The 26853-nt window shown below is 41.9% G+C and overlaps 1 protein-coding gene and 1 pseudogene across 1 annotated transcript; both read right to left on the bottom strand.

Annotated features, from left to right (window-relative positions):
* Nucleotides 1–242: 242 nt before the first annotated feature.
* Nucleotides 243–9076, bottom strand: LOC127215787 (kinesin-like protein KIF18A; annotated as a pseudogene).
* Nucleotides 9077–20251: 11175 nt separating this feature from the next.
* Nucleotides 20252–25660, bottom strand: LOC127215786 (neuronal acetylcholine receptor subunit alpha-3-like). Its single transcript, XM_051176282.1, has 3 exons — nucleotides 25639–25660; nucleotides 22842–23503; nucleotides 20252–20335 (listed from the first exon to the last, which is right to left on the bottom strand). The coding sequence occupies exons 1-3, from the start codon at nucleotides 25658–25660 to the stop codon at nucleotides 20252–20254; spliced, it is 768 nt and encodes a 255-aa protein (XP_051032239.1).
* Between the last annotated feature and the right edge of the window lie 1193 nt (nucleotides 25661–26853).

Genomic DNA, 26853 nt, shown 5'->3' with positions numbered 1-26853 from the left:
AAAAAGCAGTTCTATCCTTTGCCTGGAAGGCACCGAGCAGTAGAAATATTTGGCAGACAGCCCTAACAAATATCACACATGACTCTGGGTTTGTGGTATTTCCCCATTGATTCCAGGAACTGCAGAATTGTGATGGGATAGTTGGACTATGACCCCCACACTGCTTGTACTCTAGACTAGACGTTCTTCCTTTAGCATGCGCTCGCCTTTGGTAGGCATCTCTGGCGTGTACTACTAGGAACTCACTTTAACAGTTTCTCTTCTGGGCTGATGAAATGACTCAGCAGATAAAGACGCTTGTTGCCAAGCCTGATGGCATGAGTGCCATCTTGCCACCTACGTGGTGAAAGGAGTCAAAGGATTCCTGCGGTTGCCCTCTGATGATCTCTGTGCTCCCCATCCCCACCCCACTGCAATGAATTAATTTTTAAAAATTAAAAAGTTAACTCCTATGATAGATAATATAACATGGTGACTTTTTTTTTTTTCTGTTTTTGTTTTGTTTTTTGAGATGGAGGTTTCTCTGTGTAGCTGTGGCCATCCTGGAACTCACTCTGTAGACCAGGCTGGACTTGAACTCAGAGATCCATCTGCCTCTGCCTCCCAGGTGCTGGATCACTGCCCAACTAGGATTACTTTAGGGTGACCTTTTAGGAATCTTTTGGACATTTAAGTAGAAATTCACCCATGCCATTGAGTTGTACATAAAATTCTCGGAATTGATAACCACTTCCCTGTTGTTGCCATGTTTTTGTTGTTGGAAGCTGTTATATTAAAACCATCATGAGTGACTTTTCCCATGTTGTATAGTGGTCTTTGATAGTGCTGTGGGAAATCATGGAAAATCATAGAAACCAAGAATTTGGAGGACAGATTTTTCTTCAGAATTATAAAGCTATGAAACCTGTTTTCCATAGAAAATCTGAGGGAATCTGGCTATAAATGAAAGGAGGGTCCTGTGATATGTGGTGGGTGGAATGGTGTCTTAGAAACCCTGTCTTCTCCATTTGTACCCTACAGTCCCTGTGCTGCACAGCATAATCAAAGAAGGCACATAGCTCCCCCGGGACCTTGGGGGAGCCAGTTCTATACTGGGCTATTCATTCCCTTTCCAATATACTGTGTGCTAAGATGTTATCTGGCTGATGAAAGTAAAGAGCATGGGCTGTGAAAGCAAGCAGTGGGCCAGCCTGATGTGTAGTCCACCCTGTGAAGGTCCTTTTCTCTGGGAGCCTTGGTTACCTTTCTTTTGATTGTGACCCGCTGTGAAATTGATCAGGATTATTCTGGGACACAACCACAGCGCTTTCTGACTCAACGGGCTTATTTCAGTTCTTGGGAGAAGGAAGAGACAAAAAGCAGGGAGGAACATACAAAGCAAGCAGGCAATAACCCCACTAAATCCAAAACATGAAACCTGAGGCTGTTAATGCATTTTGAAAATTCCCAGAATAGAGTAAAATATGCATATTCTGACAAACACAAATCAAAATTATGTATGCTGGGAGTGAACTGTGTACCACAGAGCTTTTATTGTAATTATATTCATGCCATGTATCCCAGGCAAATCTCTGGGGGTTTTGAGTAGATGTCAGTCAAGAAAATATTAGCAGCCTAGCCACAGAAAAATTTTTAGAAACGTCCTTAAAATTTCCTTTGGAAATAGTTAGATAATTACATATCTTCATGTAACAAATAACAGTTCTCAGAGTTTCGGTAAAATCGCCGTAAATCAGGAGTGGTGGTGCACACCTTTATTCCTAGCACTCATGTGGGAAGCAGAGACAGGAGCATCTCTGAAGCTGAGGCAAGCCTGATCTATAGAGCGACTTCTAAGCCAAGCAGAGGTACATAGTGAGACTGTGGTGGCTTGAATGAAAATGGCCCCATAGGCAGTCAGGGAGTGGCACTGTCAGGAGGTGTGGTCTTGTTGGGGGGGGGGCTTCGAGGTCTCAGGTGCACAAGCCAGGCCCAGTGTCTCACTCTCCTCCCACTGCCTGCTGATCCGGATGTAGAACACTCAGGGACCTCTCTAGCCAGAAGTCATGTCTGCCCATGTGCCCCAGTTAAATGTTTTCCTTTACAAGAGCTGCTGTGGTTATGGTGTCTCTTCACAGGAATAGAAATCCTAACTAAGACAGACTTTGTCTCAGGATTACTTGGTTAAAAATGTGTCGGGATGATCTCAGCTTTATTGACAGCTAACGGGACTGGGTCATCTCCCTCCCCCCCCCCCCTAAGATTGACAAACTATGGACAATAGATCTCAATTTCCATCTTTTTCTTTCTTTCATTTGGGTCATTTATTTCCTTGTTTCTTGTCACAGTATCCCCTCTATTCCAGGCTGGCCTTGAATTCACTTATATATGTAGCTAGGAAGGTAAGGATGACCTTAAACTCTACCCCACTAGACAGGGTCTCATTGTATACCTCTGGCTGTCCTAGAACTCACTATGTAAACCAGACTGACCTCAAACTCACAGACATCCACCTGCCTCTGTCTCCCAAGTGCTGGGATTAAAGGTGTGCACCACCAAGCCAGGTTTGGAAATCTAACTTAGAAGATGGGGGAGGGGGGAGAAATCAGACAATCTTGTTAGCCATGGTGAAAATCACAAGTTGTCTATGTTACTGCTATGTTCCTATCTCAATGCCACTAGGGTCTTATTGCATTGCAGTACCAGTAACATTTCTCTAACTCTGGTAGATTCATTCTTTGTGGGCTGGGGTAGGTTAGTAATAAATGGAAAAATTAAGTTGCTTCTGAATTGATCCCTTCTGGAAAGTTTTTTTTTTTTCCTTGCATCCCTCTCATTAGTGTCATTCCTCTTTCATTTGGGATTTTTTTCCAAATGAGCTTTGGAGCCTGTCCTGGAACTAGCTATTGTAGACCAGGCTGGCCTCGAACTCACTGGAAGAATCGTTGAGATGTGTACTTTCAGACAGCGGAGACTTCTCAGTATGTTTTACTTTCAAGGAAGATAGTATTAATTTCCTTCCGGTTTTTTTTTTTTTTTTTTTTTTTTTTTTGTGGAGTAACGTTAAGTTAGTCAGGTTCATTTGAGGACATGCAACAAGGAATAGACTTAATTGGTCCAAGCTGTGGGTAGGGCATAAGAGAAATCCCTGAAAGATCATTTTGGTTTGAATGTTCGGTAGTTTGGTCAGCCCAAGCCACCACCTTCTTCTTTCTACCAATGCTCAATATCTTTGAAGTCATAATCAAAAGAGCTTAGATAGGTTAGTTTGTAAGGAGTAAGGTTTTTCCGCCCGCCGCCTGGTCTTGTCCCGCCACTGTGCCTGGTCCCGCCACCGCCAGCCCCAATTAACACACCAAGACTCTGTATTAGATATAATTCTGTTGGCCAGGTACTAGTTTCTTTATCGGCTAGCTCTGTCTTAATTATTAACCCATTTCTATGTATTTCCACGTGGTCTTACTGAGAGCGGAGGAACTGTAGTTCTGTTCTCTCCAGACTATCTTGACTCCTCCTTACCACTTCCTCTTTCCTCCTTGTCTCCTTGTCTCCTAGTCCCTCCTATCTTCCTTTCGTATGGGCCAACAGTGCTTTATTCATTAACCAGTATGAGAAACATATATACAGAATGGCATCTCCCATCATTAGTTTCTTCTGACACGCAATACTTCTTTCTTTGGGCTGGAAGGAAAGCATTCAGTACTGCCTCAGTCTGACTGAGCTGCTGCTCTTGGAGACAGGCCAGAGCCTCTATGTGTGCTGTGTGGAGGTGAAATTGGTGACAATGAAGATCGTTATTGAGTACCTCTGGGATGTCACCATTTTGACCTAAGAGCCTCATTTCACTTCCCACTCGATGAAGCCAATAGTATTCTCATCAAACTGTTTCGACACCTCTTCCTTCTTTTTCTCTAGGAAACAGCGAACAGTTTGCAAGTGGCCTTTTCCACTTTGTCTTCTGAACACATCATCTCTATTTGGTGATGGCACTGTTGATTGAATGACTTGGTGTTCGTTTTCATTAAGCAACATTTCTAACTTGAGATACTCTTGCCTGATTCCTTCTTGATTCCAGAACAAGCATTTCAGGATTTCTTGAAATCTTTTCATTTGCCTTGAGTGTTTGAATGTACTGATTTTGCACTGTCATTTTTGTTAGTCAAGGCTTTCTGTTCTTCATAGGCTTTTAGATTTTCTTTCAACATTAAAATCTGTGTTCTGCACATTACAGATCTTTACATATTGAGATATGTGACTGTTGACATTAAGGGCATTGCTCTTCAAAGATTTAATGTCTTTTGCACGATTAGCATGCTGGAGAATCATAATGTGTTGTCATAGAACAAAGAGGAGGAACTAACAGCAGCTATCATTATAGTTTGATAGTTTCCTCCAAGAGAATCCTTCAACAAGTGAGTAAGCATACTATTTCTATAAGGAATATGCTGTGATTCCTTCTCTTTGTATCTGCTAAGGCGTTGATGACATTCCTAATAAACAGGATTTATTAATACTTGTGCCTTCTACAAATCATGTCCCTTTAGCACCAGAAGTTCTGGCTCACTCGGATCCTGCCAGGTCAATGAGTTACAGCTTGGCTACACAGACATTTCAACTGATGCTTGCTGTTTTGTCCTGTTGTCGAAAATAAATCTGGAGAACAGCACAGGAACAAGAAGATGGAGTGAGTATTCATGTCAGTGGGATGCTGTGGGTCCTGTTTTTGTTTCCATTGTCTAGTAGCTGTAATATTTCCTCTGAGCATTTGAGCTGGTGTATAGTGAGACTTCTGAACAACCACTCCTTTTTGGGCTTATTCCCGGAAAGTAAGTGGTCCCGAATTTGTCAAGAGGTCACAAATCTATTCATTATATGCCTCCAAATAAACAGCAGCACATTTTGTCTTCTTTAATCTCATCCATGGATTTGAAAAGGTCTAGGTACGTTAGTCCAGGTTTAGCAGTTGATCTTAGCATCATGTGTGTCTTCCCAGCTCCTGAGGTGCCATATGCAAGTACAGTGCAATTCTATCCATTCCGAAAACTATGAAGAATTGGTTTAGTAGTGTGTTCAAAAACTTCCATTGGAGTTTGATGTTTCATCAAAAGCAGCAGCAAACACAAACTTAAGATCTTTGTTTTGCCTTTTTGTAATATCAAAATTTATAGTTTTGTTTTCTTTTGTTTTTCAGGAAAAGAAAACTTTTTGTTTTGGATCAAAAATGAGTATATGTTTATCCACAACATGAACCACTTTTTTTTTGGTGGGGGGGAAGGTAAAAACTTTTCAACATTCGGAAAACTTGAAAGGAGGCCAATGTTAATAACCTTCAATTTAACATTAAATTCTTCTATTATTAATGTGAATTTTAAAAGTCATTATAAAACTAAGTAGTCATTAGAAATCACCTTGGGCTGAGAGCTGAGAGAATAATTTTTTACTTCAATAGACTTTAAATATTTAATGACGGTAATGAGACACATAGGAAGTGAATGGGAAATTGGCATGGATCACAAAGAAGCCATGGATGGTTTTTAAAATCAAACTGGAACCTTTTACAATAAAAGTTCTTTGAATTTCCTTGTGAGTTTTGAAGTCAAACATTTCCTAGAAATAATCTCATTAAGCTGTAGTGAGACTAGCCAGAACACATAATATTATTACTAATTTTCAGATCTGGCTGAAGAGTAGATTCACAATAGAGTCGCTGTGTTCTTGGAGACTCGATGGCTAAACAAGATTTTAGAGCCTGTAGTTTTTCCATTTTAGATGAGCGATTTTCCAACAAAACCAAATTGGTTGTGATTGTTTTTCTCTACTATAATAAACAAAAAATCCTTGTTTTGCTCCCTTTTATGTCTCCCGTTTTAGCTCCAAATGGTCACATGCAAAAAGATGTTCACATTAAAAGAGTTCTGCACTTGGATTAAGTATAGCCACTTCTCATAATCTAGGTTTCCAGTATTGGGGGGTGGCTCCCTTTAAGATGTGTGTGAAAGACAGGTGTTCTTTCCAAGATTCAGACACCAGAAGTGAATTTATTCCTGTTGCTAAACTGTAACATACAGTCTTCATAATCCATAACAGGTATATGGGATTTGTGTGTATACAACTTTTTTTTCCATTAGAGCAGTAGTTTTCAACCTTTGAGTCACAATCCCTTTGGGCGACACCAGGACACCTGGGGACTCCAGGAACCAAACGTGGGCATTTACAATTCCCAATAGTAGCAAAATCCGTTATGAAGTAGCAATGAAATAATTTTATGGTTTGGGTCACCACAACATGAGGGACCTGTATTAAAGGGTCACAGTGTTAGGAAGGTTGAAAACTACTGCTCTAGAGGTTGTGTTTAGTGCGAGAGACTCAGCCACCAAAGCATTTTAGTACTTGCTAGATGGAAAACTCCTGTGAGACGATAAGCTTTGGTAAAGGTAAACCCAGTGGTTCTTAGGACTGTGTAAGAGTTCCATGGTGGAGAATTTGGTTGTAAATAATCCATTACATTCCTCAGAGAAACTCAAGGCATGGAGTTGCTGGTTAAACTTACAGCAGTTGCTCAGGTCTTGGACCAATCATGGTTGGAAGGACCAAATCCTGTTGGATTTCGGTGATGTGGTTGGAGTCATATATGATTGGAAAAGCTGCAGGACCACAGAGGATGGGCAATGAGAGAAGAATCCCAAAGGAGCTGAGTGGCGCACATGCCTTTAATCCCAGCCCTTGGGAGGCAGAGGCAGGTGGATCTGAGTTGGAGTCCAGCCTGGTCTACAACAGCTAGTTCCAGGACAGGCTCCAAAGCTCAGAAGAAACCCTGTCTTGGAAAATTTCCAAATGAAAGAGGAATGACACTAATGAGGAGAGGGATGCAAGGAAAAAAAAAAAAAAAGCCACACTCATCCTTAGTTGTTAGCATGTGTACCTAGGGGCAGTGTCCCCAAGAGTCAAGTGGTCAAAATGGTTTCCTAGAAGTGTTTGCTATTCAGCCTGTAACATTTGACTAGTCTTGTCTACCAGTTTAAATGTGAGTATTTAAAACAAAATGTGACTGAGAAGTACTAAAAAGAGATTGTTATCCTGTTGGTCTTCCCATCTATTTGCTATAGATACAGGAGAGGCTTGGGTGGCTCGGGTGATGGGTGCTATGCCTATGCAGATACAAAGGTAAGAATAAAAGAAAAGGACCTAGCCAGAGAAATTTGAGGCTGGCCGGCGAAGTAAAAGTGATCAGATAGCAAGAAATAGAAAACACTGTGTTCTGAGGAAGCATCGCCGACCGACTTAACTCAGTTAATATTTATCAAGTACTCCTCAATGTCAGTGATATTCTCTGCCTTTCACATGAGTCCATTTAGCCCTTCACCAAATCTGTGAGGCAAGTAAGGACAACTTTAAAAAAAAAAAAAACTGCTCTGTGCAGATTGACGGACATCAATTTAGAACAGATGCCAGACAACACAGGGTTGCTTGCTTCCCATCCGTGGGCATCAGTTATTACTGACCTGCCTGTGTCTTGCTTGTTCACTGCCATTGTGGGAGGCTTAAGTACAGTGCTATTAACTTTTGCAGGCCTGCATGCTGTAGTGTTGGAGATGGCCTTCAAACCAAAGGCACCCAGACCATATGGCTGTGGAGAGGGAAGATCAAATCCATTCTTTAGGAAGAGGACAGGAGAGTACAAGCTCCTAAACGCAGTTGCTGTGTGTTTATAGATATTCCTAGCACTACCGCCGAAACTCACATATGTGTTGAATGACTAGACGCCTTATTTTGTACTTGAGAAAGGCAAAAAAGGGCCGAGGCTTTACTCTAGATGAGAAAAATAGCAAAAGGTTTAAAATAAGAAAGCCACAACGGTTGAGAAATACTGACATGCGTGCAGGGGTGCCCCAGGGTCTTATTGTGAACAACAATGTAGGCAGCACTGCCATTTGCTGGGGTAGCAAAAGCAGAGGACAGGTAACCAGAACCTTCAGGAGCTTCATTTGCCAGTGTGGAGTCTGTTTATACTTGCCAAGGTGGCAACTGCACTGAGAATCCAAGGGCAGACTAGCGCTAGTGATGTAGGTCAGTGCGGTAATGGGGCACTGGAAGTTTCAGGCGTGAGAATAGACGACCTTGCCAAGGAAGAGCATCAAGGGAGGAGACACAGGAGAATGTGCTGTGGGTAGGTGAGTGAGTGAAGAGCAGTACTAAGGAAAAGGAGAGAGAATAGCCAGAGATGGAGAAGAAGCCATGAAAACTGTTGGCAGTAAAGCCAAAACATAGAAGGGCATCCGAACGTGTGCTTGGTTCTCCCATCTTCTAAGAGTCCTGAGCAGCTGGTCTCCCAGTGTAGAAAAGAAGGCAGGTAGTAGGGGCGATTGAGAATGTTACATTTTTCTTGTTAAAGGTGCCTGATCATATAGGGGCACTGTGTGGCAGACCCGGGGTCAGGGCAGAAAGGACAGGAAGTATAGGAGGGACTTAATTAGAAGTTGGTTAAGCATGGGAGGTCTCAGTGAGTCAATGATAGGGTGTGGTGGGTGTCAGGGACTCAATGGCTGAAGGGTTAGGAAGTCCTGGTCAGAATGCAGTGATGAATTTTAGATGTAGGTTGATAACAAGTTCCAAAGGTGTGGATAGGTGTGAGCCATTGATGTATTAGTCAGGGTTTTCTGGAGAAAAATAATCAATGGTTGTTACTACCATAGAGATGATTGTTATCCTGAATTGGCTCATGATTTTGTTTAGAAAACACTAAGCTCTGTGTGACCAGTCAGCAAACTGGGTACCAGGAGAGCCAGTGCTGGAGTTCTGGTTTGAAGGCTGGCAGACTTGAGATCCAGGAAGAACTTACATTTCAGTTTAAACCTGAGAAACAGAAGAACAAGTGAATACCATTGAAGGTTCTTAGAATGAAGTATAAACTTGAGATTCAGAGGCAACTGTCCCATATCATGGGATGGGTGGAAAAGATTGGAGAGAAAAGGGTAAGCATAACATCACCTGCCCTCTCGAGTGTTTTCTCCCAGAGAAAGTGTTCAATATTCCAAATACTCTTCAGCCTTCTTAATACCCTATTACCCTGAAAGTAGACAGCTTTCTTACTCGTCATACTATACTTGGGAGCCAATAGGAATCCCTTTTACTGATGATCCAGTCCCGACCATGAACCCTACGGCCTGTCTTACGTCACTACTATTCACTTTCTTCTGCTCAGGAACTAAAACTTGTCACTGTAACCTCTTATCTAGGCAGCTCCTTCAGGTGGAACGTGCCCAACAGTGTCCTTTGCCCTGAGAACAGTTGAGTTCATGGTCAGGCGAACTGATAGTCTCTTATCAGCTCCAGCTATACTAAGGGACGACATGAAGCAAGTACCTGCAGTCTAAGATTGTTAGATGTTCCGAGGAATCAGGTTTGATGACATTTTTTCACCTGTGGGAGTCTGTACTAGACAAACATAAAACAATTCTGCCCATACTTTTAGGTCCCCAGATCCAGGAGGGATCAAAGTCACCTTTTTGTTCTAGCCTGGTCATCAGTGGGTGGCTGATGAAGGGTGGTGTCAGGGGGGTTGGGTCTGCTTCACTCATCTGTGTGAGTTGCTTATCTCATCCTGAGACTCCCTCACAGGCATGCTCAGACAAAATATTTGGCAGCTACCTTGGGCTCTCCTTACCCAGCCAAATTGATACCTAAAATTAACCAATATGCATTCCATATGGATGGATCTGTGTGTGGTGGATAGCTCGTGCTCAGAGTTCAATTGTCATCTTTCATTTGCTATTCTCCAATTCTTCCATGCCCTTATAGGTACATGGGTGGGTCTACAGGGAGCTACTGACTCACTTAGCAATAAAATATTCACCTAAGTGTGACTCAGGCTTTATTTCCTATAGGTGATTTTTATATCCTGATTTTCATAGCCTGCCCGAGTAATCTAACTTCACTTGACTGGGTGTGTCTAAGGGGAGCTGAGTTGAGGAAGGAATATTTAGGATGTAGATTGGATTTCCTGAACTGTGTTTGTCAGCTTTCAACTGTGCAGGAAAAGTCAGTGATCAAGTTCATCTGACCCCGATGAACTTTCTGGTTCTGACTCATCTCTGATGATGCTGTAAGAATACTTTGGGTCTAGAAAATGAATCAATAATTTGTATCTTGGATTTAATAGTGTACAAGTTGGGACTCTCGGAGTATTAGTACCACTACAGGGACATTTCCTCACTGAAAATTATTTAGTCTGTATGCTCTTTGGGAGCTCAAATGTTTAGATACCCAGATGTTTCGCAAGCCAGACTGGTCATGTTCAGAGAATGTCTCTCGTGTCCTCTGCTGTGGTTCAGCTTGCACACAAGCTTAGGCAATACTGAAGAAGGTATTGAACAACACTCTGTGAATCAGAGTATGGTCAGTTCTGCCGTAGGTCATCCAGTCACTCACCAAACATTACCACACAACTACAGTGTGCCAATCACTGGGCTCTGTACTGAGACCAACCATGAGATTTCTTATTTGTTCCCATTTTTAGGTAGGCCACACACATTAACACATGAAAGCAGACTTACATCGATGACACCTTAAGCTTTTTTTCATTTTCTGTTCCAGCCTCTTCCAAGTTTTTTTCTTTTTCTCTGCAGAATGTTAAAGTTTGTAGAAGTCTTGCCTTGTCCAAACTCTACTTTAATATATGAGGGGTTAAGTAAATCATTTAGAGAAACCATTTACTCAGCCCAGTGCATTTTGCCGGAAAGATCTTAGTGTTGTAACAATCTGTTAAGTATGCCTGCCTTGCAATGAGCTGTGTGGCTATGTGGGGTGGAGGCCAGTGATTGACAGTCTGCTGAGATCAGCGTACTGTACAGCTGTCTGTTCTGACCCCACCTTCTGACATCCATAGGCTCTTTCAGTGTGCCACACCGTCTCCATTTCATGACTCAGCTTCTGTGACCTGGTGACTTTCTCGATGTGGCCCTCCGGAATTTGGGTTACACCTTTCTTTTTTGGGTGTGGTGCTGTGGTTGGATTTCCCCTGCCAGTCTCCTTTTCCAGCTGTTGGTGGCTTCCTCATGCCTCCACCCAGAAATGGCCTTTGGAAGTGACAATATCTGGGAAATCTATTTCTGTTGTTTGACCATCTTGAGAGCTTGAAGCATTCCTTGTGTCTGGATGAGAATTACTTGTCATAAATCATTTTATCTTGTCCAGGGAGGACCAATATCCCCAGAGTTGATTTTGTGTATTTAGACCTCTCCTTCTCAACGAACTAGTGAATGAGCAAAAAGTGCCATGTACAGTGCCTGACACACAGGAAACATTTGCAAGTGGCATTATTATCATTGTCTTTGTTGACGCTACTGTGAGCAGGCATAGACCTATTTCTCTGGTTAGCTGGCCACTGTTTCATGGAACCTTGGTAGGGACACACTTCTCCTTATCTCCTTCATCCCCTCCCAACCTCTGTCTGACACGCCACAGCCCAGTTGTTGACCCTCTCTTTGCTGCCCATGGCATCCATCTCCATGATTTTCCTTCTTTATTTGTTGTGACTGAGTATTTCCTCCTCTCATCAAACTGTTTTGTTGGTGATATCTAGTTTGCCTCTTTATCTTCTGTAGAAATTTCTTAGTGGGCCATAACTTGCCTATACTAGAGAGCTGCAGTTATGCAAACCATTAAGGCATTTACATTGCCCAATCACATTGTGGTTTGCAGAGCATATGCTTGTAGTTTCATTTTCCTTCAGGCTTTTTTCACTCCCATTGAATTCCCCTCCCTGGGATGATGCATCATATAGAGGAAGTGTGATGGGTAGGTTTTTTTGGGGGAACATTTTCAATGTGATGTAAAAAAATAAAAATGTCCTTTGTTGTCAAGAGGACCTCTGGTGTGCAGAGGAGCCATTGTAATTTTGACAAGAATCAAAGTGAAGACAAGTAGTTGATACGATTTGCTAAAATTAGGCACCAGCGAGTCAGTCTCTTGTCATTTTCTCCCTACCACTTTTGTGTGAGAAATAACTATATATAGTTATAAAGTTATATATATATATATGTGTGTGTGTGTATATATATATATACATACATATATATTCTACACATATACTTCGAATGTATGTATAATCTTTTTGCTAATGTCTAACTTTTCCTTATCACAAATTCCTTATTTTAGAGCCCTCCTTTGTCCATTAAACACCCTCTTTGTGCATCAATTACAACATTCAGTTTTGATTTCTTTTTTTTTCTTTATAATATTTTTATTGAATTTTATATAACAAAGTCCAATTAAATGAAAACAAACATTTATACACAATATTTGGGAATTTGGGCGTCGTTCTTTCCAAACTACTTCCTGCTGGTAAGGGGCGCTGTCTTGGGGGATTCGAAGAAGATTCAGATATCCTAGCTGTAGTCTGTAGGGCTGTTTTGTTCAGCTGTTTTGAATGTAGGATCAGCTTGTACTCTGTTTCAGGCGGTCTGGCGTAATCAAACCACATTAGTCTGGAAGGAATCCACATCTTTTCATTTTCTGTGGAAACAAAAATAGAAACATTTTCCCCAGTAACTTGTTCAAGTTAAATTTTGGAGTCAAAGCATTTTTTTAATTTATTATTTTACATGTCGATCCCAGTTCCCTCTCCCTCCCTCCCTCCCCTCCAGCCCTCCCTCCCTCCTTTCCTCCCTTTTACCCTCTCTGCCCTCTCACATGCACTCTAAACACCCTCCCCTCCCATCCCCCTGCCACAATTCCATATGTAGGGGAATGCCATCCAGTTGGGGTCATGTAGATGTGACAGGTCCTGTGAAGTAGGGACTAGGGCTTCTCTCCTGTCTCTAGAATAAGGCAGTTATCCCTCCATGGGGGATATGTTTGCAAAGTCCTTTTGTGCACCAGGGATACATCCTGGCTCCACTGTCTGAGGTCTCTTAGACTGCTCAGACCTTCTGGCTGAGACCCATATGCAGGGGGGTCCGAGTCAGTCCCCTGCTGGCTTCCCAGCTATCAGTCTAGTGGCCCTTAGCTCCTCCTTGTTCAGGTAAGCTGTCTCTATGTGCTTCTACCGCATGGTCTTGTCCTCTCCATCTGCTTCTGGGTTCTAGTTCGACTCAGTGTTTTTGTATGGGTGTTTGCTCCTATTTACAACAGGCATTAGTTGAGGGCTCCATGGAGAAGTTAGTTGTTGATCTCACTCAACGGGAAGGGCATTTATGATAGCCTTTCCACGGAAGCTGAGATTGTTAGTTGGGAGCAGTCTTGTTGTTCTCTCGACCTTTCTTTGTGTTCAACTTTATCTTCAAACCAATATTGGCTCCCTCTTTCATGTTCTCTCTCTCTCTGTCTCTGTCTCTCTCTCTCTCTCTTTCCTATCTTCCATTCCTAACCAGGCTCAACCTCCTGGTCGCACATGCCTTCCTCTCCTCCCCCTCATTTTCACCTACTTCTCTCTCCATTCGCTGTCCTCCCCCACTTCACCTGAGCTCTGGGGGACTTGTCCCTTCCCAGTTCTGTGAGGGACTTTATATGAATCTCTTAGAATACACCTTGTATCCTAGTTCCTCTGGTGATGTGAATTATAGGCTGGTGATCATTTGATCTAGTTCTAAAATCCATATATGAGTGAGTACATACTGTGTTTCTCTTTTTGTGACTGGGTTACCTCATTCAGGATGGTTTCTTCAAGTGCCATCCACTTGCCTGCGAATTTCAAGATACCATTATTTTTTTCTGCAGAGTAGTATTCCATTGTGTAGATGTGCTACATCTTCATTAACCATTCTTCAATTGAGGGGCATCTAGGTTGCTTCCAGGTTCTTGCTATTACAAATAGTGCTGCTATGAACATAGTTGAAGAGATGTCTTTGTTGCATGGATGTGAATCCTTTGGGTATATGCCTAAGAGGGGGATTGCCGGGTCCTGTGGTAAACTAATTCCCATTTTCCCGAGGAACCGCCATACTGATCTCCAAAATGGCTGTATGAGTTTGCACTCCCACCAGCAGTGGAGGAGTGTTCCCCTTTCTCCACATCCTCTCCAACATAAGTTATCACTGGTGTTTCTAATTTTAGCCATTCTGGCAGGCATAAGATGGTAACTCAAAGTTGTTTTGATTTGCATTTCCCTGATAGCTAAGGATGTGGAGCATTTTCTTAAGTGTCTTTCAGCCTTTTTGATTTCCTCCATTGATATTCTTTTTTCAGTTCTGTACCCCATTTTCTAATGAGGTTATTTGGTGTTTTGTTGACTAGTTTCCCAAGTTCTTTGTGTATTTTGGAGATCAGCCCTTTGTCGGATATAGGATTAGTGAAAATCTTTTCCCAGTCAGTGGGCTGCCATTTGGTCTTGTCAACTGTGTCCTTTGCCTTACAGAAGCTTCTAAGTTTGAAGAGGTCCCATTTATTAATTGTTTCTTTCAGTGTCTGTGCCCCTGGAGTTATGTTCAAGAAGCGGTCTCCTATACCAATTTGTTCAAGGATACCTCCTACTTTCTCTTCTAAGAGGTTCAATGTGGCTGGATTGATGTTGAGGTCTTTGATCCATTTGGACTTGAGTTTTGTGCATGGCGACAGACATGGGTCTATCTGCAGTCTTCTACACACCCCTCATCCAATTGTGCCAGCATCATTTGTTGAAGATGCTGTCTTTGCCCCATTGTATAATTTTAGCTGTTTTGTCGAAAATCAGGTGTTCATAGGTGCATGGATTAATATCAGGATTTTCAATTCGATTCCATTGGTCTTCCTGTCTATTTTTATGCCAATACCAGGCTGTTTTCAGAACTATAGCTCTGTAGTAGAGCTTAAAGTCAGGAATGGTGATGCCTCCTGACGTTCTTTTATTGTATAGGGTTGTTTTGGCTATCCTGGGTCTTTTGTTTTTCCATATAAAGTTGATTATTATCCTTTCAAGGTCGGTGAAGAATTGTGGTGGGATTTTAATGGGGATTGCATTGAATCTGTAGATTGCTTTTGGTAAGATTGCCATTTTTACTATGTTTATCCTACCTAACCAAGAGCATGGGAGATCTTTCCATTTTCTGGTATCTTATCTTCTTTAATTTCTTTCTTTAGAGTCACAAAGTTCTTATTATATAGGTCTTTTACTTGTTTGGTAAGCGTTACACCAAGATACTTTATGTTGCTTGTGGCTATTGTAAAGGGTGATGTTTCTCTGATTTCTTTCTCTGCCTCTTTGTCATCTGAAAAAAATAGGGCTACTGATTTTTTTGAGTTTATCTTGTATCCTGCTAGTTTGCTGAAGGTGTTTATCAGCTGTAGGAGTTCCCTGGTAGAGTTTATTGGGTCGCTTATGTAAACTATCATATCATCTGCAAATAGAGACAGTTTGACTTCTTCCTTTCCAATTCGGATCCCCTTGATCTCCTTTTGTTGTCTTATAGCATTAGCTAGAACTTCTAGTACAATATTGAAGAGATATGGAGAGAGAGGACAGCCTTGTCTTGTTCCTTATTTTAGAGGAATTGGCTTGTTTCTCTCCATTCAGTTTGATGTTGGCAGTTGATTTGCTGTATATTGCTCTTATTATGTTTAGGTATGTTCCTGTTATCCCTGACCTCTCCAATACCTTTATCATGAAAGGGTGTTGAATTTTGTCGAAGGCTTTTTCTGCATCTAGGGAGATAATCATATGGTTTTTCTTTTTCAGTTTGTTTAAATGGTGGATCACGTTGATAGATTTTCGTATGTTAAACATCCCTGCAATCCAGGGATGAAGCCTACTTGATCATGGTGGATGATTTCTCTGATGTATTCTTGAATTCGGTTTGCCAGTATTTTATTGAGTATTTTGCATTGATGTTCATCAGGGATATTGGTCTGTAGTTTTCTTTCTTAGTTGTGTCTTTGTGAGGTTTGGGTACCAAAGTTATTGTGGCCTCATAAAAAGAGTTTGGCAATAAACCTTCTGTTTCTATCTTGTGGAACAGTTTGAGGAGTAGTGGTATTAGTTCTTCCTTGAATGTCTGGTAGAATTCTGCACTGAATCCATCTGGCCCTGGACTTTTTTTTCTGTTTGAAGGCTTTTGATGACTGCTTCTAGTTCATTGCGGGTTATAGGTCTATTTAAGTTGTTTGTCTGTTCTTGATTTAATTTTGGTAAGTGATAGTTATCCAGAAACTTGTCCATTTCCTTTGAATTTTCAATTTTTGTGGCATACAGATTTTCGAAGTATGACCTGAAAATTGTCTGGATTTCCTCTGTCTGTTAATGTTCCCCATTTTGTTTCTGATTTTGTTAATTAGCATGTTCTGTCTCTGCTTTTTCGTTAATTTGGATAAAGGTTTGTCTATCTTGTTTTTTTCTCAAAAAACCAACTCTTTGTTGCATTGACTTTTTTTTTTTTTTTTTTTTTTATTGTTTTCCTGGTTTTCTATTTTGTTTTCAGCCCTCAAGTTGATTATTTCCTGGCGTCTACTCCTGCGGGGTGAATTCTGTTCTAAGGTTTTCAGTTGGACTGTTAATTCTTTTATGTGACTATCCTGTTTTCTTCATATGGGCACTTAGTGCAATGAACTTAGCACTGCTTTCAAGGTGTCCCATAAGTTCAGGTATGTTGTATCCTCATTCTCGTTGAATATTAGAAAGTCTTTAATTTCTTTATTTCTTCTTTCACCCAGGAGTTGTGCAATTGCACATTGTTAAGTTTCCATGAGTTTGTAGGTTTTCTGCTATTTGTGTTGTTGTTGAATTCCAATTTTAAAGCATGGTGGTCCGATAAGATACAGGGGACTATTCCTATACTCTTGTATCTGTTGAGGTTTGTTATGTCTCCTAGTATGTGGTCGATTTTAGAGAAGGTACCATGTGGAGCAGAGAAGAAGGTATATTCTTTTGTCTTTGGATGGAATGTTCTATAGATGTCTGTTAACCCCAGTTGTGACATAACTTCTGTTAATTCTTTTGTTTCTTTGTTGAGTTTCTGATTTGTGGTCCTGTCTAGTGTTGAAAGTGGTATATTGAAGTCTCCCACTATAAGTGTGTGAGGTTTTATATGAGCTTTGAGTTTTAGTAGTGTTTCTTTTACGAATGTGGGTGACTTTGTATTAGGGGCATAGATGTTCAGAATTGAGACTTTGTGTTGATGGATTTCTCCTGAGATGAATATGAAATGACCGTCTTCATCTCTTTTGACTAATTTTGGTTTGAAGTCTAACTTGTTAGATATTAGGATAGCTACGCCTGCTTGCTTCTTATTTCCATTTGATTGGAAAATCTTTTCCCAACCCTTTACCCTGAGGTAATGTCTATCTTTGGAGCTAAGGTGTGTTTCTTGTATGCAGCAGAAGGATGGATTCTGTCTTCGTATCCATTGTTAGCCTGTGTCTTTTTATATGTGAGTTAAGATCATTAATGTTGAGGGTGAGTAAGGTCCATTGATTGTTGATGCTTGTTTGATTTAGGTTTGTTGTTGGCAGTGGTATTGTGAATATATTTGTTCTGCTTCACCCTAGGTTTCTGGTGTAGTTGGGTTATCTGTTGCCTACATTTTTGTGGGCGTAGTTACCTTCCTTGGGTTGGAGTTTTCCTTCCAATACTTTCTGTAGGGCTGGATTTGTAGATACATATTGGGAAAATCTGGTTTTGTCATTAAATATCTTGTTCTCGCCATCTATATTGACTGAGAGTTTTGCTGGATATAGTAGCCTAGGCTGGCATCCGTGTTCTCTTAATACTTTTAGAACATCTATCCAGGACCTTCTGGCCTTGAGGGTTTCCATGGAGAAGTCAGGTGTAATTTTGATAGGTCTGCCATTATATGTTACCTGTCCTTTTTCCTTCGCTGCTCTTAATATTCTTTCTTTATTCTGTATGCTAGGTGTTTTGATTATATGTCGAGGGATCTTTTTTCTTTGGTCCAGCCTACTTGGGGTTCGGTATGCTTCTTGTACTTTCATGGGCGTGTCCTTCTTCAGATTTGGAAAGTTTTCCTCGATGATTTTGTTGAATATGTTTTCAGCACCTTTGAGCTGGGCTTCCTCACCTTCGTCTATGCCTATTATTCTTAGGTTTGGCCTTTTCATGGTGTCCCACATTTCCTGGATGTTTTGTGTTAAGGATTTGTTGGATTTATGATTTTCTTTGGTTGATGAATCTATTTCTTCTAGTTTATCTTCTGTGCCTGAGAGTCTCTCTTCCATCTCTTGAATTCTATTGGTTATGCTTGTGTCCGTGGTTTCCGATTTTTTGCCCAGCTTTTCAATTTCCAGCCTTCCTTCCGTTTGTGTTGCCTTTATTTTCTCAATTTCAGTTTTCAAGTCTTGAACCGTTTCCTTCACCTGGTTAATTGTTTTTTCTTGGCTTTCTGTACTTTCCTTAAGGAATTTGTTCATTTCTTCCACTTTTTTGTTTTTTCCTCCATTTCTTTAAGGGATTTTCTCACATCTTCTTTCTCACATGATTTTTATGATGGTGATTTTTAAGTCGTACCCTTCTGCTTCCTCTGCTTTGTTGTTGTGTTCCATTCTAGTTGGTGTAGATTCCCTAGATTCTGGTGGTGTCATGTTTGTCTTTCTGTTGTTAGGTGTTCTCTTGTATTGCCTTCTTCCCATAGTTTCTTCCTGTAGGTGTTGGTGGTGTCTCTTCCCTCTCTCTATGGTACTTCCCCGATGGTCTTATGTGGATCTGAGATTCAATATCTGTAGCTCTGTGTGGTCCAAGCTCTCTAGGAGGTTTCTCCGCAGACAGGGATCCAGGGATGGGGTCAAGGATGAGGATCCAGAAGAAGATGCCAGCAGGTACTCACAGTGGTCCTCTGGCCAATAGCTCTGGCCAATAGCCGGCAGAAGATCTTGCCTGCAGGAACTCCGCGTGGACCCGCAGAGATAGGCGGATCTCTGTGAGGGGCCTGGGACTCCAGCAGAGGACTGGAGGCGGGGTCAGAGACCAAGCTGGTGGAAATTGCAGGTGGTCCCGAGTGGATAGTCGGGTCTCCTTTCTTCGTAGTTGCTCTGAGAAGTCTTCGAAGTAGGGTGGACTGTTGGCTCCACCCTCTGTCCCAGTGCTCAACCAGAGCGGCAGGACCATAGGTGGGGTAGGGCACAGGGTAGGGGGGGGTAGGCTGGAGGTGGGGATGGGTGGGAGTGTATCAGAGCTCCAAGGGTGCTCTCGATGGGGACCAGAGACAGAAGCAGCAGGATCAGGGGCCAATCCAGGGAGTTCAGCCAGTTTTGATTTCTTTAAAGGTGTTCAAGATCTTAAAAACAACCTAGGAAGTAAATTGAATATAATAGCTGCCTAGAATAGAGTTTTAATGCTTTCCTTCCATTCTTTGTAGTTGTCTTATCCACACATACATGGGTAGTAGTTTTATGTATTTCTTTTGACAGGCTATTACCATATAACCCTGGGTAGCCTGAAGCTTGCTATATAGACCAGGCTGGACTCAAATTCACAGAGATCCACCTGCCTCTGTCTCCCTAGCACTGGGATTAAACACGTGTACCACCTTGCCCTGCTCTGATGATAGTTTTAAAGCAACTCATTTTGAGTGTATCCAGTTGAGCTTTTACAGCCTTTAAAAAAAATCACATTGGCTTGCATAATATTGGGCATAGTCAAATCATTCTGATCACAAATAACAGCTGCAATTGGGCATAAACAGGCCTGGAGATAAGGGATTTTTATAGCAGTGGAGACCAGTTAAGAGGTGGTGGGAAGAAGTCAGTGGGCTTTAAAGAACATAACCACAGCAGACAGCTCCTGTCTATTATATTATCTCAGTTATGGAGAGCAATCCCTTTTAGCTCTGTACATAATCGCTGAGAAGGAAATGGTATCATTAGGTTTCACTACTTATTCCATTTAGTTGGGTTAAGTGGTAGAAAGCTGTATGTGCTAAATGGTTGGGTTTGAGGTTGAAATTGTTTGAAAGTCAGAATTGTTGGTGAGGGTAGGGGCAGGACCAGAGCACTGGGAGAGAAGATAGCTGCCTGGTAGGTAGGGATTTCCCAGAGAATAAATGCTAGTGTAGAGAGACTTTGGGTAGCCACTGGAAGATGCCCTCCATGTCTTCTCCTCCAGCTGGAATTGGATACAGCTAATGTCCTCTGAGTCGTAAGGCTGTCTTTGACTAACAAGATTGCCATGCTTCTGTGGGGTATGTGTTTTAAGGATTGGTACAATATTAACTGGGAAGGAAGCCATAATCAGAGCATCGTTAGCCACTGGCAATGTTTCCAGGTCTGCGTCTGCTCAAAAGCTGTGCCCATTGCTCTGCAGTCACTTTCCTGAGCCCCTCTTCTCTTTGTCGTTCTTCTCTTGGCACTCTGCTCACACTGCCTCGTTCTCCTTGGATTCGTCATCAGCTTCTGTAAGGAGACTGTTAGGAGTAGGTTTTCCACCAGCCTGGTCACACTGCCATGCCGTATGAAATACAGAGACTCTGTATTAGATATAATTCTGTTGGCCAGTTACTAGTTTCTTATCAGTTATCTCTGTCTTAAATATTAACCCATTTCTATTAATCTAAGTACTTCACGTGGCCTTATCTTACCAGAGAGAGAGGCTGGCGTTCTACCCTGTAGGTCCTCCATCTTGGATCTCCTCCCTACTCCTTCCTCTTTCCTCCTTGTCTCCTACTCCCACCTATCTTGCTTTCCTATTGGCCAACAGTGATTTATTCATTAACCAATAAGAGAAACATATTTACAGAATGACATTTCCCATCAGGAGACTGACTGAGTCCTGGCTTGTAGCACACCATACTGTCCCACTTAGCTGTGGCAGTTCAGGAGGCTCCTACCCCTGTACTTTATTTTTGCCTTTCACACTCTTGCACATAGCTGTGTCTGCAGAGTTACTCCAGACCCCCATTCCCTGGGTTTGTCCTGACTGGAGTCAGAGTTTGATGTTGGCATCTGGTAGAGCTGATCTTCAGCTATATAATCTGTGTGACCTGTGACTGACTAACATACTTGCAGGAAGGCAGGGAGGTTGTTACCTGGGGAGGGCTTTTCAACCATTTGACTCAGTTTCAGCTCAGTTAGTTAACATTTGGCATGGTCTCAGTGACAAAGCTAGGTGCATGGATGGCTGCTATAACCTGATGTCAGGATCCTGAGCTAATAGGATGTATATGTGTGCATACAAATGTCACTTTGGAAAAAGATAGTTGAGATACTCAGCCTAGAAAGGGTATGAAAGTATTTAAAAACACATTCAGGCAATAAAGCAATTCTCAACTTGTGGGTCATGACCCCTTTGGGGTTGCATATCAGATGTCTATATTATGATTCATAACAGTAGCAAATTGCAGTTATGAAGTTGCAATGAAGTAATTTTATGGTTGGGGGTCACAGACACAAGGAGCTGTCTTAAAGGGTTACAGCATTGGGAAGGTTGAGAGCCACTACCGTAGCGGCTTAGGATGACACAGGCAGTAAGTTGGACCTAGGATTTGAACCTCATTCCTTTCACTTGACTTCCTTGGCTCCTGAGGAGGTTTGAGCATTCTTCTGTGAAGGGCTGCTCAGAAAGGGTTATTGTTTACAGACTCTAAGTAAAGGGATTAGTTCCATGGTTTGTAGACTTTTTGAAATACCACAAAACCTTCTGTTTAAATGAAATCTTGTAAAGTTGCCAAAAATCCAAAATGGCTAAGTACAAAGCTAGTGAGCAGGTGGGTGGAGGGTGTTTACAGTCGGCTCCATTACTCCCAGTGTCTCATCCTGCAGCCCCTCAAGGCCTTCGGAGAAACACAGTTCAGTGACATGGATTAGTGTAATTATACATACCCATCTAATTTACATGCCTCATAGAGGGTGTGTCCTGAGAGATCATTGTCCTTCCCAGATGGCCAACACAGGCTCCTCTTCCTGGAGCAATGAGACTGTTTCTGCATTCCTCTTCTGGTGAACACACCCATTTATCCACCCACCCACTCATTCACCCACCCACCTTCCTATCTACCCATCCATCCTCTATATTCGTTCTTTTTACATCCATTTGGTTGAATATTTGATTATGGTTTATATTTATGATCATGTTAGCTTATCACTGTGATGAAACATCAGACATAAAACTCCAGGGAGACTTTTATTTTAGCATGAAGCTTCAGAAATTTGGGTCCTTAATCCTTGGCTATGCTGCTGATGGGCCAGTGGCAGGCAGAACAACATGGGGACAGATACATGTGGCAGAATGGTTAAGAGAATACAGCCATTGGGAACATGTTTCCCATGACTCCTAGAAGATCTCCACGCCCCCTTTCAATACCTTTTACTGATAGAATTGTATTATGAATCCACCGAGAGATGAATATTTTGGTTAGGTCAGCATCTTCAGGATCACCCTCAATCACCCTCAAAGCCCAATCAGTTGACATGCCCCCAATGCATGTGCCTGTCAGGGAGACTTTGTTTAAACAATGCCGTCTAGTATATTTTAAATTAGCTCTTTGATACTTTCATATCTCATACAGTATCTTGATTATATTCAACACACACTCATCTTCCACCCCTCTTTAGCTTCCAAGTGTTTCTCCCTTCTGCCTTCATCTCCTCCTCTTGGCTGCTCTTCCTTTTACAAACCCCTGAGTGATGGGAGATGTCATTCTGTATATGTTTCTCATACTGGTTAATAATAAAGCACTGTTGGCCAATAGGAAAGGAAGATAGGAGGGACTAGGAGACAAGGAAGGAAATAGGAAGTAGTAAGGAGGAGAAAGATGGAGAGTCTGGAGAGAGCTGGACGCCAGCCGCCTCCCCGGTAAGAGAAGGCCATGTGAAGATACATAGAAATGGGTTAATAATTAAAGGCAGAGCTAGCCGATAAGTAACAAGTAACCGGGCCAACAGTATTGTATCAAATACAGAGTCTCTGTGTGTTGTTTGGGGCTGGCGGCGTGGCAGTGGGACCAGACAGGCGGCGGCAGGCGGCGGATGTACAGCGAGTACGTGATGTCTTGGTAGATCTCCTCACAGCAGTTGTACTTGATCTCATGTTTGTAGCCTGGGGCTTTGATGATGGCCCACTCGCCACTTTCCCAGTAGTCTTTGAGGTTCATTGAGGAGCCAATGAGGACCAGGTCAATCTTCGCCTTGTCGTATGACCACAAGCCAAACTTCATGGTGCAGTTTTGGTAGTCAAATGGGAAGTAGGTCACATCAATTTTACATGAGCTCTTGAAGATGGCCGGAGGGATCCAAGTCACCTCTCCTGTGTACTTGAGTAGAGCTTTGGTCTTGTCATCAACCTGGAAATCCCCATCAGCGTTGTTATAAAGCACAATGTCTGGTTTCCAGATCTTCTCTGCGGGGACGTGCATGAACTCCACCCCTTGGTAGTCAGAAGGTTTCCATTTCAGCTTGTAGTCGTTCCAGATTTGCTTCAGCCACAGGTTTGTCTCCATGATCTGGTTCACTTCATCCACCTTCACCAGCTGAGACATAGACACCTCAAACTGGACGGTGACTGGGTGGGACACGTTGGCCACAGGCCGGATGAACTCGTTGTAGTCTTCGAAAAGGTACTGGAACAGGCGGTGTTCAGCTTCTGAGGTACTGGCCACTGTACTCCTTACACCTGAGTCCAATTAGTGTGGCTTGCATGTGCACAGCTGTGGAGCACTCCATCAGAGCATGGACAGTTAGCAGCATCCACATCCCTACCCCAAACAATCCCTCCTCCCTCAGCAGCCATCACTTGTCAATAACTCCTCAGCCTAGGGGAAGTGCCTCATGAGCTCCTTTCCCATCCATGCTGAACATATTAACTGTGTTATCTGACGGTGTGATTGAGATAAAACAACAAACCAAACCCATGGGCTCTTAAGACATTGGAAGCATCCCTTCTACTCTGAGCTCAAGCTTTGTTTCATTGGCTTGATGAAGACGATCTATCTTCATAACAGCATCAACATGAAAGTCCTTGGCAAATTATAATTATATTCACATGACAAATGCAAGCCATCTTCTCTCTGATCTCATCAAATTCTGTTTAAGCAAATATTCCTTTTTGGGGGGTGGGGGGAGACAGGATTTCTCTGTATGTAGCACTGGCTGTCCTGGAACTCACTCTGTAGACCAGGCTGGCCTTGAACTCAGAAATCCAACTACCTGCCTCTGCCTCTTTGAGTGCTTGGGTTAAAGGCTCGTGTCACCACACCCAGCTAATAAAATATTCTCATTAATTAAAAGTTAGTGATATTTAAAGAATAAAGTATGTTTATTGGAAATAGGTGTATAAATATGAGCAAACTTTCTGGGTGATGGAAATACTCTGTTTTGATCTGAATAGTGGTATTGTGGGTATGGAAGGTGTAAATATTCATTATCTTAAGAGTAGTGTAATTTATTATATATAGTAATCCTATACATAAAAATGGCACTGAAAACATATGTCAATTGCTTTTAAAAATCTTAAGGATAGAGAGGACCCAGGATCATGGACTCCGATTGTCATTGCATCCTCACTGGGCAGAAATAGCATTGAATAAGGAGATGAGTTTTTTTTTTTTCTTCTGTGTGTGTGACTGTGGTATACATGCATGTGTATATGCATGTATTCATGTGCAGGGAGCATGCGAGTACATGGCACACACTTACATGTATGTGTGTCTGTGTGTGGAAGCCTGAGATTGACACAAGGCAATTTAAAGAAGGAAGAATTTAATTTGGGGGCTCATGGCTCTAGAGGGTTAGAGTCGCTGACCATCTGAGCAGGGAGACCATAGCAGCAGTTAGGCAGACATAACACCAGAGTGGTGGCTGAGAGCTTTCATCTCGATTCACAAACCTGAGAGAGAGAGAGAGAGAGAGAGAGAGAGAGCGAGCTGAGAAGCCCACCCTAGTGACACACCAGCAAGAACACACTTTCTAATCTTTCCGAAGAGTTCTACCAACTGTAAACCAAGTGTTCAAGTGTGAGCCATTGGGAACTATTTTCATTCAAACTACCACAGAGAAATGTCCCATATTACCTAAGAACTTCCTGTCAGGCCTCTTCTAAAGTTTTTATCATCTTACAGAAAGGTCACTTTAGCCTGGGATGTTAGGAGAACATTTAAATCCCAACTACATCATTAAAACTTTACAATAGGGTAGATATTAGCTAATATTTGAATTTGGGGGAAGGATCCAAAGTCTACACTCCGTGGAACAATGGGCTTGTAAATTACTCAAGAAAACACATTAGGCCAAAGGTTCTGGTCACTGTGCTTAACATAAGACCTATTCATAGTCTTTTGGTGACATCACTTAGAACAAAGCAATTGGCTTTGAAAGGAGAACACAAACTGGCATTTTGAAACTAAATTTTTATATTGAATTATATATTATGATCTTTGTCTCTGTTTTTCTATGAAGGAAGTATTGCCATTTATTTCTAGAAACAATGTGGCTGACTTGTTGATACCCTTCCTCCTGCATTTGTACTTGGGTACCTCTTCATTTTTTTCTGCTCACAGACTGACCATAAGGACAATGGGAGCCTCTCAAGCTGTGAGACTGAACAGCCTCCCATTTCCACATCCCCGGGCATATGAAGAATCCTTTTCAAAGAGGGTGTGGGATTAGGACATGGAGAGAGACCCAAAGGTGTATGGACCAACTAAGAAGAAAACCATGAGCACCTCCTACTCAACATCACCTTCTGTCACCGCCACCATTTTCCATGACCTCTATGTCCACCCGCACTTATATATTTTCTTTGGCTACTACCATCTCCCACCTCCACCGCCATCATCTCCCACCTCTACCTCCCGTCATCTCCCACCTCCATCGCCACCACCTTCAGCTTCACCACCACCATTGCTTCCTCTCTCCCATCTCTCCCATCTCTCCCCCTCCACTACCTCTTCCTTGCCTGCACCACTACCTCATGTACCCCCCCCCACAATCAACATTTATTCTACTTGAACATCTATCATCCCTTCATTTACAACTTTTATCACAAGAATATAATTTAACCAGCCATATTTAAATCAAGCCATTGACTTAGCCCAAAAAGTTATATTGGGATGACCACTAGAGAAATATGAGTTTTATATGTTTGCATTGAACTGCAAGAAAGTAAATTTTTCACTGTCGTTTATGGAGCTATAATAGAGATTAGCTATAATCTAAGTTGAAAATCAAGATTTAGGAGGATAAACATCCTATTGTGAAATACAGAGGTAAGATAGCTTTGAGAACTGAATGTAACTGCCTTCAGGAAATAGGAAGTAAGACTGCAACTTTGATCATTGAAATTAAGTTGAACATTAACCAAAATGTCTCCAAAGTCATGTTAGTCAATTAAGTCATCAAAATTAAAGTTTTAAAAAATTTAAACAGAAAGGTTGACAGCCAGTAGATAAGTGTTTTCATTGAGAATGAAATCCCAGAATACTTTCATCAGTAATGTACTAAAAGTGTTAAAACACCCTCCCAGAAGGGACTCTGATTAAAAAATAGGTGATATGGAAAGAGACTTTACCATACATGGTTCCTTTTCTTACAGGGGATGCTGAAAATTTCAGTATGCTAAAAAAGTACTAGATCTGGATAGCTTATGAATAGAACTGTAATACAACATTTTGGCAAAACACTTGTTGGCTTCAGTCCTATTCGTTGCTTTTACCGAACCATTGCCACACCTAGCCTACACCTTCCAGTGTATTGTTCAGTAATGGAGTATGGGTTCTCCCTTCAAGTTTTCTAAATTCTGGAACTGTTTTTGTGAAGACAAGTGTGGTGGGGTTTGAGATTTGGAATCTAGGTGATCTAGAAATGCTATGGTATTGCAGGCAGCTGAGCTGATAACTGGTAGTGGTGGGAGATGGGGTGGGTGGTTCTTTGGTTTTCTGAAAGCAGGTGCCAAACTGGAGAACTATAGTAGCATTTACGAAGACCTGGGTCTGAGTTCTGACTTGTTTCTGCCAACATCTTGTTGTG

This window comes from Phodopus roborovskii, unplaced genomic scaffold (genome assembly GCF_943737965.1).
Source record: "Phodopus roborovskii unplaced genomic scaffold, PHOROB, whole genome shotgun sequence".
NCBI lineage: Eukaryota > Metazoa > Chordata > Mammalia > Rodentia > Cricetidae > Phodopus > Phodopus roborovskii.
Note: the sequence above shows the minus strand (reverse complement) of the source record. Positions and strands in the feature narration are given on the sequence as shown.

Excerpts from the sequence above, each read along its gene's own strand:
- LOC127215786 (XM_051176282.1), bottom strand. The coding sequence starts at position 25,660 with ATGGCGGTGGAGGTGGGAGATG. Across the intron at positions 23,504-25,638 it reads GGCGGTGGAGGTGGGAGATG|GTGTAAGGAGTACAGTGGCC; the intron begins GTAGTAGCCAAA and ends AATTGGACTCAG. Across the intron at positions 20,336-22,841 it reads TCCGCCGCCTGCCGCCGCCT|TGTGACCAGGCTGGTGGAAA; the intron begins GTCTGGTCCCAC and ends ACGGCATGGCAG.